This window comes from Lates calcarifer, linkage group LG20 (genome assembly GCF_001640805.2).
Source record: "Lates calcarifer isolate ASB-BC8 linkage group LG20, TLL_Latcal_v3, whole genome shotgun sequence".
Taxonomy (NCBI): Eukaryota; Metazoa; Chordata; class Actinopteri; family Centropomidae; genus Lates; species Lates calcarifer.
The window spans coordinates 18775682-18793584 of NC_066852.1; the positions used below are offsets into that span (position 1 = coordinate 18775682).

Genomic DNA, 17903 nt, shown 5'->3' on the forward strand with positions numbered 1-17903 from the left:
GTGACATGGTGATGTGAAGAGATGCACTGACACGATACGGTATGACTAATTTGCATGCCTTGCTAGCAAAGAAATAAGGTTTCGTGAGAAGAAAAAAATGCTGTTTGATCACAGGAGAGGGATGCACACCAATATGTGAAGCATGTCATCATACAAGCTAGCATCCTGTTTGATTCCCTCTCTCATCTCCAAGCACATCAGCCTCTGCTAGTTGTGTGCTATAATGAAAAGCTTATCTGCCACTGATAGCAGAACAATTGAATAAAAAATAGAATTTAAGCAGAGTGCTCTGTAACTGAAATGACCTCAATATGCCTTGTACTCAAAGTACTTCAAAACCCATGAAGTTGAGAGAGAGAAGTGGTCCTGTAAATAACTCACCTTTCTGGGCTTGGTGCCTTCATAGCGCTGGTTCAGTTTTCTCTGGAGTTCCTCCATGGCGGCTTACTGAGCAGGGGACAGAGCGAGAGCGTCAGTCCATCCAAGAAGTTCCTTACCTGGGGCAAACTGACATTAGCTAGACACCGTGGTGCCTGAAGTGGTGAAAGGACGTACAGATGGATGGATGGAGGAATGGATTCATATACAGCTCTATGGAAAAAGAGGCTATGAGAGCCCGACTGACGAGCTGTGTGTAAGGAGTGGGCGGATGATGAAGCTCTCTCCTTGTGTCCTGCCTCCTGAGTTTGACTGTACCTGCTGTTTTAAGGGACCCACCTTTCTAGCTCCCCCGTGCTAAATTATTCACGGCCAGATCGTGTGTACAAAAGGGTGGTTGAGAAACCAGAAGCTCCGCCATCAAATAATTATGATCACCAGAATAGAAGGTAGTTGGAGCCTGTGTGAAGCTCTGTGTGTGTAAGGGAGGGAAAGAGAGTGAGGCTGTGTGTGTGTGTGGGAGTTATTAGGTGGTTGCAGGACTGCCTGTCATTGGACTGGAGCCGAGTGCATCAGTGTTTAGAAGTAAACATGACGTTTGATGTATGTTGCTGACTGAAAACCTTTAACCTTATCAAAATATATCTATCATCACTAAGCTTATTAGACCAAAATAACACCTTGCCTTTACAGACTTTCTTTACATTGATTATACACAATGATAAGCCACAACATTAAAACCACTGATAGATGAAGTGAATACCATTGATCATCCTTTTGCAAATCAACACACTGGGTCCTGGTATTCATCTGGGTGTTACTTTGACATATACTACCTAAACATTGTTGTAGACCATGCACACCCCCAATGGCAACAGCACTCCCAAATGGCAGGGGCCTCTCCCCAGCAGGGCAATGCGCAGCAAAAGCTGTTCAGAAATCATAGGGAGTTTGGAGGCAGGGTCAACACCTTGGGCTCTTTGCCATGGTCTGTCCTTGGGGGAGGCCACTGCCAGTGGGGAGTGCTGTTGGCAGCGTTTTCATATACATATGAATGTCAGGACCCAGGGTTTGCAAGCAGAATCTTGTATTGTAATGACATGATCAATGTTATTCACTTCTGTGGCTGATCAGTGTTTCTGTGCATCTGTGCAAGGTGAGCTATAAAATTTCAGTATATTATAGTCTCTTTGAAAGTCTAATCTAAAGAGTCCCAGTTACAGTGGATCCCAGGTGTAAAACGCCCCAAAAATTAGTTGGTTTTCACACACCTGAGAATAAGTGAGAAGTTTACTCTGGAAGACAATGCTCGGGGACCTCATCTGGAATCCATTCAGAAACAGATCAAACAGACTTATATCCTTAAGTCCTTTATGTTACATAGACAAAACTTGAGAAAGTTACTTCAGTCCAGACATTGAACTGAAGCTGAACCATACCAGAAGTTATCTGTAACTTGCAATATAATATGGCCTGAAAAATATTTCAGCTAAGGCAGAAAGAATAGATAGAAATAATTCAATAGTTCTACTGAGTTTAGAAGAAACTGCATAAAATGTTTTACTAAAAATAAATACTAGAAAGTATTACAATTTACATTTATAAATGTATAAATGTTTTCCTCCATCATAATCCTACAGTGTAATTATTTTAAGTGATTAGTCACAATTAGTGTTTTAACTAAATCACCAAGTGTTTTTCTGTCTAGTGTAATGGCTTTAATTACTTGGTAAATTACATATCCTTACTTTGCATTTAACTTGCAATTACCCACTACTTAGTGTGACTAATAGAAATGGTTACCATGCATTAAACACGGCATATAGACACATGGTGTGGTGAAATTAAAGGACAGGTTCACATTTTTTCATTATGTTTCAAAACAATCTTCACATGCCACAAGTACTAATGGTACCACCTGTCCATACTGGCCACAAAAAAACACTTAGTAAGGCAAATGCAATGTAAAGTAACTCCAAGTATCAGCTGCAGATTTTATGAGATTTCAACAGACAAGCTGAGTGCTGATCCTCTAAAGCACGGCCATTTTAGTACCAAATTACCAAACTGCAGCTCAGCAAGGAACCGAGAGGAACTTCCTACTGAAAAGAATAACCTTGGAAGATTTGTCTAACTCTGGATGGTGAAGCCTCATAGTAACTTTGGCTGAACTTTGGATTTCATTTTTGCACAGAAATAGGACTGGATTTTCTCTCCCATCACTTACTGTGCATTGAAAACACTTTATAAAGGGGTCTCTTAAAAGCCAAGAGGAATGATTACAGTGGCTAGTTCACACTTTCAACACACATAGGAGCATGTGAGTTTGTTTTAAGACAGACTTGAAAAAAGCCTATATTATAAGTAGCATCCACCTCTATTTTTATTAGTGTAGAATTATTTTCTTACTTTTTCCAAACCCTGTGTTTGTATGTTTAATAGTTTTGTCTAAAATTCCTGCATGCTGAGATGACCAGACATCTGCGATCAAACTTGGAATCAGGAAGTAACTGTATTAACAGTTAATGTCCTTAATGTACTGTTTTACTGAGCAGCTCTCTGATTTGAAAGTGTAGTGTGTATGAAGCAGCACAATGCTGATAAAGCTTCAGAATTTTATTTAAAAGACATTTGTCAAAAAGTGGGTTAGATTGGTTATCTATATCCCAAATAAAGCAATTACAGTCTAATCATAGGCCTTTGATAAGCAATTGTTTCCCTTCCATTTTATAGAAGAATCGCCCACATCTCTAATTTTGCTCTTTGTCGTTTCCAGAATTGGTCTGTCTGACTCTTATTAAAGCTAACAGGGTATGATTCATGCTGTCAGCATCCTATTTAAGCATCTTTTTTTTTTATCACCACTGCAGTGACTAATTTAAGATTTTGATCTCATCTGTGAGTGCTAGTCCTTAAGATGAAGTCTGCATCACTTTCCCCTGAGTCAATGTCAGGCCATTTCCCCGACATGATGTGTTGGACTACGAGCGGCTGTGTAAATATGTACAGGTATATAATGTCATACATATTTGAATTATTCTGTTATCACACTTTTAGAAAGTGCTCAAATCCATATTTTGAAATTGCTGATGACAGTGGCAACTTTCCTAGCATCTTTAAGAGCCCATTTCATCGAACAAACACTAATCTAACAAATGGATGCCGTTAACCCCATGCATGTCGAGATCAATCTTACAATTATCTTTACAGATGACTGTTATTAAGCTGAGAGTGAATGGATGGTTTAAGAAGAGAGAGAGAAGGAGAGAGCGAGTACTGCTAGAAGACAGAGACCCTCTCTTGTCTCTTCCCTGACCGAGAGTCGGCTTAATCAGATTGCAGAACAAGCAAGTATGGTCACTCAGGCGAGAAATTGTTTTGGGCGCATCGCAGAGAAGGAATCGTTTAATGCACCAGGATTCTCACTGCTTTCAGTTTAAATGATTGCGACTGTAAATCTGTCTCTCTGTGTCTCCACATTAACAGTTCATGTATATCCCATTATCCCCATTATCCTCCCTAAATACAATATGTAATATGAGCTTCATCGCTCAGGTACAGTACACGCTCTCTGCCAGCTATAGATCTTCATCTAATCCATTTTCACTGCTCTGACAGCACAGATCGAAACTTTGAAATAATAGTTTTGGTTACATGGTGCTAGGGATAATGCATTTAAACCTGACTATGCAAGACAAGCCTCATTGAGCCACAAATTTAAACCCACATGGAAGCCTACTCCCCAGATGGCCTGATCCACACTGTACCTGTTAACTTCTGTGGATGTGTAAATTAAAGTTGAAACTCTATCTTATGCTGTGTCCATGAACCAGGTATGAGTATGATGAACGCAGGCTGCTCCGCTCTAAATCTTTTTAATCTTCTGTTTTGTCTTGCCCTGTGCACATGAGTTAGATAACATTCTCCCTGTTGTTTATGCCTCAAACCAGTCTGCAGCTACAGTACCACACCTTACCCTGCATCAATGGATGCTCATTATAGGAGTCATTTTGTGTTTATAGGAGCGTGTGCGTGTTAAGTTTGATTATTTCCCCCCCAGGGTCCGGGAGTACCCTAAGGAGGTGTGTGTCTCACACTTGGCAAGTCTCACTGTGAGGGGCTGAGGGAGGCATACACTATGTCCTTGCCACCCATTTCTGTTATGTACCGTCTGTTGTACTATTTCCTTCTCTCTCTCCATCTCTCTCTCCTCTTTCTCTCTAAACTTTTGCCCTCAGAAAAAAAGGAAGGTGAAACTCTCACTTTTAAAAGACACCAGCTCATTATTTTGCTTGTACTATTTCTGACACCCTCCAAAGGGAAAAGGTATTGACTGGCTCTTGTATCAGATGCACCTATTTTCAGGCAACAATGGAACAGCAATCAGTCAGTAACGCTGGATATTATTTCTCCATAGCGGTCATTATCCTTAAGGTGCGTAGAGACAACATTTTTGGGGGAGAGGTGAAATTACTCAGAGTGTCACACAAGGATATTCTAACAGTGAACTATATCCTCAAGTGAGCAGACTTCAGTGAGGAGGTAATGATCACCTGCTGTTTACCACAAAAAAAAAGACAAGAGCTTTGCCACTTTAAACAGGAGCTAAAACTATCCTACATCCCCTCTCTCCTTCTCCACCAGTTTCAGGTCCCAACTCATATTGTACTTTTTGACTCTCTTAATCTGCCCTCGGGTGGCAGGGAGGAGGAGGAGGGGTACGAGAGGAAGACGAGATAAAGACAGATGGAAAAGGGGGAGAACGTGAAAGGCTGAAATTAGAGATGGATGGGACTGTGAGGGTGAACCGGGGGGGAGATAAGGGAGGAGCAATGGAGTCACAGATGAATGTGAGAGACCATATTTGTCTTAAATCATGTCTGAAGACACTAATGTCACATCCTCTCTGAAGGTTACAGACAAAAAAAAGAGATCTGCACCTCAGACAACAGACCGAGGCTGTGCTTTATCTAATTCATCTAATGTCTTTCTCCCTAGTTTCATTACCTCTGTGTTACAGCTGTAACTGACTTAGATGTAATTATCCACATGTTCCTCATGGAGAGGGCTCAAGTTTATAGGTGTACATGGAGAGCTGTATAAGAGCTAAACAATGAGATAGCAGTTTTTGTTTCCCCCTTTTTAAAAATATATTAATGCTGTAGGGACCATTATTAAACAAACATTTCAATCCTAAACAAGACATTTCTTTTTAAAAAGAATCTGCAATAATACCCTGTACGCAGATGAAAACAGTGAGTGTCTCTGAAGGGTTTGCAGTAGAGAATGTTTTTGCAATATGTGCAGCTCTCTACAGAGTTTACTGACTGTCTGCACTATTGTATGTGTGTCTCTTTCTGTGCCGGACTCAGTCTTCACACAACCGTGACAAATCACACGTCGTCTGAAAGCTCTAAGTCTCCTGACTCTATCTGTGCAAAGCATTTTAGGATCCCCATGTTACTGCAACAGCTATTGGCACACAGTTGGTTCAGACCTGTGGCAATGGCTCCTAAGTGTTTTCCACAGAAAAGGTACTATCGCAGGTGTTAAAGACACTTTTTATGCTTTAAAAAGCAAAAACAGTATTTGCTCAGACTTGTACAAACATGGGGGTGTCTGGTAACAAGTCACAAACTATCCTTTGTATACACATTTTTTGACACCATATAAAAAAGCCCAAACATGCTTTGGCCAACAAAAGTGATAGAATAACTTTTTTTAAAACTGCAAAATGATGACTATTAGGAGATATGACTACATTAAAAAAGTGCTTTGACTTTAAAATGTTAATCAGAATTACCTCACCTTACCTTGCCACAAAAAGCACCCAGCTCAGCGACAATTAACATATAAATGACTTAATTCACATGTAAAAAAAAACAAACTCCGATAGTGCATAAGTTTACAAAGAGACTTAATTGATGACAAAGCAGAAACCCTCAACACTGAATTAGATTAGACTGTCATTTAAAAAAATCTGTTCCACAGCAGCAATGTTTTAAATAGAACTACTAATGCATTTAAACTTCATTATCTTAATTACAGTGTCTATCAAATGATAGATGTTGCAAGTCACAGTCAAGTTAATATTTAATATTTCACTGGGACTGATTTTCTATCTCATTTTAATTAGCTGTATGGTTGCCGTGATGGTGTTCGGCTCCCGTGAAACCTTTTGCTCGAGCAGAAACTTGCAGTTCAGATACTACAGAGGCCTCCTCCTGTGACCTCTCCATCCCACTCTAATTTCAGCCTTCAGGAAAAAAAAAAGTCCCTCTCAAAAAATGATGCATGACTGTCTCCACACCAACTGCAATCCCAGCCGAAATGAGATTCAGGACAGCAGCAGGGGAATCAGAGCAGGGAACTGACAGGAATCAGCAGATACCCCCACTATGCTTTGTGAAAGTATGATTTTGTTGCAAGTCTGGTTTGAAAATATTCAAATGGCTTGGGATGTGAAGTTAAACTATCTGAAAAATTTGTCAGAATTTGCTAACAAACAGAATTCTGAATTCATTTTTTAAGCTTTACCAGTGCTTACTTTAGGAAGGTCATTGCCAGGAAACATTTGTTTGTTTAGATTATCAAATGGACATTTGCTTGTTTCTGGCTGCAAGCTGTAGCAACATGGCTAACGCTATCTGCCATAGGAAGTCAGAGGATGACCTAAGTCATTAGGGTTTATCCTCTGGGAATTATGAATGTGTGTACAAAATTTCAGAGTAATCAATCTAATGGTTGCTGAGATATTTCTGGACTAAAGAGATAGAATGACAGATTGACATTGCCATTATCATAGCTAAAATTTATAAGCAACTAAAGGAACTGTCGGGAGATTGTAGCTAATTTATACATGGAACATTCTGAACAGACTGCATTGACAACAGCTCCAACGCCAGCTGATGTCTGGTACTTGTATATGTGGATGACACTTGGATCAAACTACAGCACTTCAATACTGAGAGCTTCACCCAACAATGCAATCAACCAGCAAAACAAGTTAATGAGTGAATAGAAAGAAAATAGCATTCTACCATTTCTAAAACCGCCAACAACAATAACAACATAAAGGCTCAGTAGTGAAGACCCTCCAACACAAAAATAAAGACTTCATTAGTGAAGAGGAGGACGGAGAGAAAGAGGTTCATTCTGCACCAGTGGTTACAGAGTGAATGATGAAAATTGCAACCTGACTGAAGACGACTCAACCAGCAAAACCAGAAGCATCCTGGTGGGACTCTCCCAAAACCTTTAGATGTCTGCTGCACCCTACTAAAGAGCACAGTAAAAGGAAAATTGTAGCTATGCAGCGAGCTACATCAGCGAAACAAACAACAAGGATCCTGAAGACTGAGTGAATTCGAATTGACTTTAGGCCACGTGATCAGACCAAAACTATTTCCGTGACAACTGAGCAAACTCCATCCGCATTTTGTCAAGTGAAATGCTCAATTTCCACACAGAAAGAAGATTATTATTATTATTGTTCTACCCAAATGATAGCCATCTCATTATTTTTTTTATCTTCCTATTCCACAACCACTGTGCAGTTGTCATGTCAGAAAGTATCAGGAAAAACTCGAGATGGGCAAACCTGTCTTATTAGCATAATAAAGGATGTCACAGAAAAGAAATGCATAATTCATCATTGTTGAACCCAGGTATTAAAATGTCACACTGTTTGCGTAAGGCCAGTGACTTGGGTTGTGATAGACTGGGCAATTTTTGGAGCAATGCAAATGGGCAGTGAAGTATCTCTGAATTGACATATTTTTTAAACTACTTAGATAGTTCAAATTTAATCAGGCAGAAACTCGAGGCAGAGTCAAAAATCTATTTAAACATTTTGAATATTGTTTGATTAAAAGATCAGTGCAGTGGCCATTCCATGCAAGTTACCCCATGTACTACAGTCTTATTTAATCTAGGTCTTATTGTAGTTAAAATACTAGCAACTTTAAATCATCGTACATTCAGGAATTGAAAAGGACTGACCCCCATGGACACACAAGATATTAAAAAGAAGTATACACAAAGCAAGAGTTACAAACCCATGTAAGATGAATAAGATGGCAGAGCAAGACCAGGATGGGTTGAAAGTTAGATCACTATAATCACTGACACATGTGCAGCAGGTGGGAATGATAAATGAATGAGTAGAGGGGAGAGACTGAGAAACTGTCCCATTTACTTGTGCAAGAAGGATTTGCGAGTGGCGATCATGGGGGTATCTGCTCTGCCTGAACCAACACAACGGCAGTTAATAACTGAGACTGCAATCTTTGGTATCAGTCGTACAGGTTGACATCACGTACCTGTGGTTAAGAAATACAGTGAATACCTGTGCTCTTATCTCTTTAGCCATGCTTTATCACTTCACCTTTGCTTTATTGCCTCACCTTCCATGAAGCAATAAAGTACAAGCATTGTGGGAATTAACAGAATGGTTTCAATGCATCTCTGGCTAATCAGATTACTTTGCTGAAAAGCTCACCCACCAAATGAGAAAACAACTCAGATTAGCTCTATACAGGGAGGAATCAAATAGCAGATGAGGAAAAATGCTGGTGAGCTGATGGCTTTTTGGCTGATAACTATGAGCTAACTAACAATATAGATCCTTACCAAAACCTGAGCTGATAGAGCCACATGTAGGTCTCGACCTGTCTGCAGCAGAGGAGGAAATGACCAGGCAAGGTTGAGTTTGGTGAAGTGAAGGCAAGAAGATAAAGAGTCTAGTTACAATTTTAATGTTATTTTTCTTCTTTTTTTTTCCTCCAGTAACTAATGTTTGATTTTTAATTGAATGTCAGTGTGTTCTTGTATGTTTTAATCTGTGCCAGATTCTAGAGTTTTGCTGTTTGCTATTTGTTTGTTTCCAAAAATAACTAAAGGAGCAAGAGGAAATTGAAGCAGCATTTGGCTGCCTCAATCTCCATCTAATGGTTTTCTTGGCTTTAGAGGAGGCCCTCATTTCAAGAGAGTCTGGCTGCACTGCAAAGGGAGAAATGGCTATGGCAGATGTCACTTGAGAAGAGGGAGTTTACTCTGGAGTGAAATCAAGTAAACACATAATCCTTAATCCAATATAAACACAATGGCCGCACACAAAAAGCTGAGGATTAGAATGAATGTCCAGCACCACCAAATGCATTTGTATATATTTTGATATAATGACATCAATGGATACTTCTTGTTGGACAACTTTTATTTCTTATTTTCTTATGATGCAAATTCATGGCTTTTATATTAGTAGTTTATATTAGTCTTGTCTGTCTCCTAGTAGAGATACCTTCTGACATGGCAGCTGGTGAGGAAGCTCACACCCATGTGTTCAAGTGTTTTGATGTATACCAAACAGAGACTTGCAAGGAGCCCTTATTATTTGATGATTTCCCTAAATTACTCCAGGAGCAGTTGACTTAGTTTGTTTAAAAAACCCAGTAAAAGCTTAATGTTTGAACTTTGACAAGAATCTCTGTGTTTCCAAGAGAATGTTTCACATTTGGATTGGGCTGTACCACCTATCCATTACTAAATTTGTACTTAAAAGTGTTATATTTAAGCTTTTGCTACTGATGCATAACCATTGTTGACTAGAGTCTAGAAAAAACATTGTGTTCAGCATCAAAATTCAATCTTTTACTCAGCAAGAGCTGTCTACAGTGGTCGAAAGCAACACTAATGTTAAGTCTTGTTTTGCTTCTATTTCTATCACTTTTTTCTTTGCAGATGAACATGGTTTCTTGTCAGGAGTGGGGTGGTGGTGATAATGGTCACTTGCTATAACTTTATACGTAAGCTATGTTTCACCAGTAAGCTAGTGCAACCAGCCCTGATGAAGAGATTAATGTAAGAGGAAATGCTACATGGTGAAATCAAGTGTCAGTCATGAACTCTTCATACCTCTTTTTAGATTCCTCTCTCTATTGTGATACATTACCCATAACAAGTCTGCAAAGTTCTGGAAATGTACTTTGTGATTATGCAGTTTTTGCATATGATTTCCCTGAGGTGTCACATTTGTTTTTCATCCTCACTGTCTTTCCAAATTTTTCTTCCCCCCCATCACCCCCTCCGATCCAGCATTATATTTGGTTTAATAATGATTTAGATGACAGCCTGTGGCTGGGGTTCTGCGCTCAGTCTAAGACACTTCATCCTGTTATAGATTCAGATTTTTCATATAGGGAGAGCTCATCGTGCACAGGTCCCCTGTTCACAGATCATTTTTCTCTCTGTTTGTTCACATACCACAACCCCCCTAAGGCAAATATTAAAGATGAATAAAAGACAGTGTGTGTATGGGGAGTTAAGATTTTTTTGCTAGACTGAGTAGTTTTCTCCCTAAATTTGTCACAGTTCACAGTACAATTATTAAAGTTCACCAAAAGATATTAAATTGTAGCAGCAAGTCAAAAGCAACTGAGAAGCAAACATAGTCTGAGTACTTTTCTTCCTCTCAGCTGTGTTTACATCCCATTGGCTATTATAGGATCCAAACAAATCCACTGATGACCTTTAGAGGGATATCACTGTACATTTATAATAACATGAGCATGCAGAATGGGATTATGCCTGAGAAATGACAAAATAACAAGCATCACCTCATATTTATTATAGCAGGCGGCTGCTGAATCTTACTGCTGCAGGTTTTTTTTTTTTTTCAGTTTCAACCTCCACACGAAACCTTACTTCACCTTCATAATCCTCAATACAAAACAGAACAATACAAGAAATACAGACGCAGTGCTGTGCTGTCATCTAATATGATATTTCTTACATTAATTGTTTTGTGATTCCTGTAAGCATGTATGACAATAATAGTACAATAAAACTGTGTATATGAGAGACATTTCTCAATCCCTTACACATTAGGGAAGAGGCCACAGAGAGAGAGAGAGAGAGAGAGAGAGAGAGAGAAGCAGCGCTGGAGACAGTCAACTGGTCAAGACCAACAAAGCAGTGAGGCAAGCAGTTTGCTTTTTTTTATGCTCCATGTGTCTAACCAAGTCTTTCTATATGTGTGAGTGTGTGTTTTATGCGAAAACAAAAAGCAGCGTACCATCTCTTAGTTGGCTGTTGCTCTGTTGTCTGTCTGCACATTCTGTCTCCTTAGCCTGTCCATCGCCTCCTGAATCCTGCGTGATAAGCCCAAAACAAGAGATAACACACAAACACAAAAGAGCATTTGAATAAAATGATTCACAGAGACCTACAACAATGCAGCCATAGCTAAAGCAAAGCAAATTTTAGTGTACCAAAGGGAAATAGGAGCATGAGCAATTAAAAAACTAATACATACTACATGCCATACTGGCAATATGAAAATAAAACAATGAGCTGTCATGTCACAAAATATAGCATTCTCCTACAATGTGGGTGTGAGGTCTACCACAACATTAACTATAGTGCTACAGTTTCACAACAAACACTAAAAGCATACTGATACATCAGAAGCAAACACATAAAACATTAAAACATGAAGAGAATGCACTGTAAATACAAAAATGCTGCAACACCAACACAGACAAATTAAGGGAAAAAAACAACATATAGTGTGTCTTAGTGTAGTGTCCAGAACAGCTTCACCGTTTGCATTGAAACTCAGAAACTCTAATGGAGGGATGGAGCTCCATTCTTCCAAAAGTTATTCCCTCATTTGGTGCTCTGATGATGGTGGTGGAGAGTGCTGTCTAAGACATCAGTCAAAAATATCCCACGGGTGTTCTGTTTAGGTTGACATGTGGTGAGTGCGAGGGCCATAGCATATGATTCACATCATTTTAATTCTCATCAAATCATTCAGTGACCCATTATGCCATATGGATGTAAACATTGTCATCCTGACACATTTCCCTTAATTTGTCACCTTGTTTCAAATCAAAAAACAACTATAAACTATAAATATTGTGAGGGGAGTGGGGAGTGACAGACCTGTTTTGTATTAGCAGAGCAAAGGTTTTAAGCTTTGACTGTTAGGTCAGGTAGCAAGATGCAAATGTAGTCAGAACACTTTCATCAACAAAACTGCTACTGAGAATAAAGGGCATTCTCTCTCTCTACAGCAGAGGTTTCACACACATCAGTGCATAGTGATGGATATGGGTCTACCATCAATTATGCAGTCTTGGTTTAACCCTGATACTAACATAACAAACACAAACCTCTCTACTATGAAACTATTACTGTCCTACTGTGAGGTTCAGCCCGGTTAGTTATGGAGGCCATATTTGTTATTTAAAAGCAAGTAAGCATTAGCCTATTGTATTGAGGGCTAAATATGATATTACATAAATTTAAATTCACCTGTTTTTTGGAGCCTGTGCTGCTATAGGGATGTAAGTCGAAACTGACACCTGCTCCTTTGTATACACTTCTTGTCACTCTCCTTAAATACATTGTACACACTGTAGCAAGGAGCTACCATTTATCATCTTTCCAGTCCACTGATAACTTTCGACAGCGCTGAGCTGAACAGAGTCATGTAACACCATGGCGAATGATGTTGTCTCTTAACTCTTTTCCTCTTCTCATCTCCTCCCCCTGCTCTGACCTCCATTTCTGCTCTCCTCCTCCCTTCAGTGCCGTATCTATCTCTCTTCTCCTCCCTCTAAACCCGATTTATCTGTCATACTGTCACATCCCAGAGGTCTGCTCTTTCTCCTCCCTTCCTTACTTACTCTGCTCTGCCTCCCCTTCACTCTCACGAATGCACAACTGTACCACGTTTCTCTGACTTAAACATCCAATTTATTTGATACTCTGAGTCTTCTCCTACAAAAGCTGGGGCTTCCCAGGTCCGGGCTGAGTGCTGCAACAAACCCCTCACCTACTCAAGTAACTTCAATTACACATGGTTCTCTGCATGATTACTGAGCACAGATAGACTATGACACAAAGCCATGCTGACAGAACACTTTCGGAGGGGAGGGGGGGAGGAGCGACAGATTGTGGGAGAAATGAAGGTAGGGACCATTTGACGATAAGAAAGAAAGACATGGAGAAATATTTGGTATCCTTGGGTCTTTAAAAAGTTTAAAGGGAAATCAGCTCTGTTTTCATAAAACAAATGATCATTATCTACAAGGTTTGACAGTTACCAGTTGATGAGATTTCTATCTCTCTAATGTCTGTCTCGCTAATCAGACTGGGGCAATGCTCTGATTATTGCAGCCGTCAAATTTCCCCAAAACTAGATTAGCTTATCTGCAATAATGTCTTTATCAAACCAAATTGTTCCTGTCAATTGCAGGTCATCATTTTGGCACAACGAAGGTCTAGAAAGCCATGTGGACTGTGATATCTGATGCAGTTTTCTTCATGTTGTAATAGTACATTGCAACACAATGTTGAAATGCATTATAAAATGTTCAAATACAACTCCTAACTCTGTTACCTCTGGATCATCTGTGGCAGCTGAAATGGAGCCAGATTCTGTGTACACTGACTGTAAGCATTAAAAAAATCTCTTTAGAAATATGTGTTCCAGGAATATTTGGGAAAAATATCATTCATATTTTAATTGTGCATTTGTATTTCAAATCATTTCACTTCACTATAGCTTGTTCATTATCATGGGCAGACAAGTGGCACTGTCCAAACTGAGAAGTCAACATCATTATGTTTCCTCTGGGCAACAATCAATGAATTCTTCATCACTTCATCACACTGGTGAGATTCCACAGATTATGCTTCATCAAACTACATCAAAACTACAAACAAAATATGAACTGTCATGTATACAGTACACAAAAAACACAAATGACAAGTGTGTTGTAGAGTGTTTCTAATTGTTTAATGTGGAAATGGAAAGAAATTCTTAACACCTCTAAATATATGGTAATCCAATACAAGACCACAAACAGTCCTCAAAAAATGACAATAGAGATGAAGAGGAAAAAAATACCTCCAGACTTAGAACTCAGCAGCAGCACTGAATTAATGAATATTTATTCACCTTATGTTGCTGTATAATTTGCTGAAATAATGTGATTACCACATGACACAATTCCCCCCAAAAATGGTGCAATCATTCGTGATTATTGGTTTTCATCCATAACTTAGTGACAGTGGATTTGCAATGGCTAAACAGCTTATCATTATTTGGTAAGTGTCCATTTGTTACTATCAAACTAAAGTTTACTGAGACAGTTGTTCAGAATCTGAGTCTGTACCGAAACTGGATTTCACTGATGGGATGAAGTGCTCCAAAGCCCAGTCGACTGAGGACAGGATCGGGTATCTTCTCATCAGGATTCTTCAGCTCAAACTCAAAGTAGATCAGCATGAGGAAAACAAACTGTTTCAGCTCATTGTTGGCAAAGAACCTCCCAGGACACATGGAGACCCCTGCACCAAACGGCATGTTGTAATACTTCACCCTCTTCCCTGCTTTGTAGAAAACTGTTTTCTTGCTCCCATCTGGATTCAGAAAGCGGTTGTATTTGAATGACTTTGGGTCTGGGTGGATCTCTGGATCACTGTGGACAGCGCTGTGAGGAAAGACAGCCAATCTGTCGCCCTTGCGGATATGGTACTCACGACCATCAACCATCTTGAAAGTCATATTTTCTACCACTGACCTGACAAGGGTTGGCGCAGAGATGAGTCGGAGGGTCTCTTCAATGATGCTGTCCAGGATTGGCGTTTTCTTCAGCATGTCACAGGTCAGGTTGATCAAAGGGCCACCAAGTAAGACTTCCTGCCCAGATTCCTTCAATACCTTATCTATCTCCCCTTGTACAGCTGACATAGCTTCAGGGTGCTTCATGAGGAAGAAGAGCAGCCAAAATGCAGAGGGCCCTGTGTTGCCTTGGGAAACCCAAAGAAGCACAAACATGTACCTGTCTATCATTGACTCCTTTATACCCATCTCCTCTCTGGCTCGCTGCATGTCCAACACCCAGCCACTAATGTTGTCCTTGGTCTTCACCTTCTGTAGTGACAGAGTGTTCCAGAAGAATGTCTTTAGCTTCTCTGCCTCCATCTTTTCTCTTGGTGTCAGGACTCCATGAGCCAGACTAGGAAAGACATGGTCATATTTGAGGAACTTGTGAAATAAGTCTTCTGATTCAGCTTTGTCTTTTTCTTTGGCTTTCTCCACACTTCCTTCAGACATGGGTGACACATTGCCAAAAAGAGATAAGTAGCCAGCCCTAAAAATAATATTGTAGCTGTACTTAAACAGTTCATCTTCCATCCAGGACCTTTGGTCTGCAGCTTTGTCAATTTCTTGCAGCATTATATTCTGCAAATTATGCATCATGGATTGTGTTAACACCTCCAGTCCAGCCCCGTTCAGGTGTTTCTGGCTAGTCGACATCAGAATGGGGTGCTCATTCCCCATAGATTTGTAACCAAAGATTCTGTGCACCAGGTGCCTGGCAAACACGTTGAAGTCCAATTTTTTTCGACTCTCCTTAACAAACGCCCCCAGTGATAGAGGGTCCTGCATGAAAGTGATGTAAAAGCCTCCCAGCTGCACTGTGAAGACATCACCATGCTTTTGCTTCATCCTCTCTAGGAACTTGGCAGTGTCCCTGTGATACTCTAACACATGACCAAGCCAAGGGATGAACCCCTTATCCAAAGGAGGCTCTCCTGGTCGCCGTTGTCGAAACACCCCCAGAAGGTACAGGCCTCCAACAAGAGAAGCAAGAAAACCGAGAAGGATTGGCAGTAGCAAAGTCATGACTGATTTCTCTTGCAGCCACAGACTGATTTGTAATTTAGGTTCACATTCTGGATGGTATATTCACTTTTGCTCCTCCCTTCACCCACGGGATCAGTTTTTATTACCATTAGATTGACACACTTTTATGTTGGTTTTAGACAATAATTAAACAATTGACTATACACAGTCTCACTACGCCTTGTTTTCAGCAGCAGTGCCACGTTCACTTTGTGAACCTTTCCAGTACAACCAAGTGTCTTAAGTAGTTTTTCTCTAGGGCACACTAACTGAGGGTGATGAGGGCAGGTGCTACCCATTCACTTTCCCATTCAGCTTTGGAGCACTAGTTGGTTTCTGTGTGTGTAAAGAGGAGGACTTAAAATTTATGCATAAAACATTCCCTTGGTGGTCAGCACACACAAACTTCTGACAGTTCTGATCAGGAGCATACAGTATAAACTGGTGTTTCAGCAGTCTGGATATTCTCAGTTACTGAAGCGACTACGAGTTAGTAACATCACATGGAGCACCCCTTTGTTGTTCTCTTTTTGTGAAACAAAACACATTCAGCAGTGGTCAATTTTGAATTGAAAATTGATTTGGAAATTGAACTGAGATAACAAGAATAGGGATAAAAATTAAATTGTGAGATTCCCAGAGATTCCCTCTTCTAGTTACCACAAAGGAGCTACTGGACATCTAACTGTTTTTAACAAACACTAACATTATCATTAGCTAACAACAGTCCCATTGTATTTTGATTGTAGTTTTAATTGTAGTTAATGTTGTTGCAATAAATGCAGTATAGGTAAAGAGTATGATTTTTTTCTGTATTGAAATACCTCACAGAGATTGATTGTCTGTGAGAAAACTCATTTGGTGTGTTGTGAAAATGCTTTACATTCTTATCATGTCTGAATGCTTATTTCAGCCAAACTATTCCTAAGATATGGCTCCGTATATCAGGGAGAAAGGGACCAGAGGTGATGGATTATTCCATTATCCACAAACAGGTTTCTGCACCAAAATTTGTCATATTCCTGACCTTGGCTTCTGAAACGAATAGTACTCTCACCTTGCCATGTCACCAAAAACTTTTTTTCCCTCCCCATATCTCACACTCTATTTTTCTACCCAGGTTCCTGCTGTCCTATCACAAACAGAAAATACCTCACAGGAATGACAATTTGAATTTGAATTCAAATTCGGATTTGAATTTCAGTAAATTAAATCAGTACATTGTATTGGATGCAGTAATAGTGCAGTAAAGCCCAGTTGGATCAAGATAATGGAAAGAAAATTGGTGCGCAAAAAGTCATTCCTCAAAACTATAGTGTGACTTCCTGTTTTGATTCAAATTTTGTCGGAAAATGTCTGTTTATACTTAATTACATCTTTTTTTTTGTTAAGTTTTTGAAAAAAAGAAAAGAAAACAGAGACCCAACAGCTGTAACTGTAACAGAAAAAAAACTGCAGCATGGAAGTACATTTATTTTAAGGCCTCATCTTCATCACACACATACCCAGAAATTATCATCTAACTTGTTCTTATACACAGCAGCCTAATTTTAAGATGGGCAGCTGTAACTACTTGGGTTCCTTTTGAAAAAGGGCTAATCAGGGTTAAACTGCTGCAGGGATGCCATCATGGTCTAGGAGGAAGAGAGCTGATAAGAAAGCTCAAGGACAGTTGTTTTTTGAAAGACACTATTTGAAATTATTGATTTTTTTTCCTTCACGGGTGTTAGTGGTGATTTAAATTACCTTGCTGTGCTGTTAATATTAACTTCCAAGCGGGGTGTACCCAACATCAGCTTTCAGATTCCAAGGTATTTTAGGCAAT

The 17903-nt window shown here is 39.6% G+C and overlaps 2 protein-coding genes across 2 annotated transcripts in view; both read right to left on the minus strand.

Moving 5' to 3' along the window:
- The window catches only part of LOC108893538 (glutaredoxin domain-containing cysteine-rich protein 2), a 36011-nt gene that overhangs the window by 7853 nt on the left and 10255 nt on the right, over positions 1–17903 (minus strand). The window contains exons 3-4 of the mRNA XM_018691650.2: positions 11450–11525; positions 382–447 (exon numbers count right to left, since the gene is read on the minus strand). Coding sequence (XP_018547166.1) covers positions 382–438 — 57 coding nt within the window. The 5' untranslated portion in view covers positions 439–447; positions 11450–11525. The remainder of the gene's footprint in view (positions 1–381; positions 448–11449; positions 11526–17903) is intronic.
- LOC108893535 (5-beta-cholestane-3-alpha,7-alpha-diol 12-alpha-hydroxylase) lies at positions 14157–16106 on the minus strand. The gene has a single exon (XM_018691644.2). It carries the CDS (start codon positions 16076–16078, stop codon positions 14543–14545), a length of 1536 nt encoding a protein of 511 aa, XP_018547160.1. The 5' UTR covers positions 16079–16106; the 3' UTR covers positions 14157–14542.

What these genes read in the sequence shown, in the direction of transcription:
- LOC108893535 (XM_018691644.2), bottom strand. Translation starts at nt 16,078, where the DNA reads ATGACTTTGCTACTGCCAATCCTTCTCGGTTTTCTTGCTTCTCTTGTT.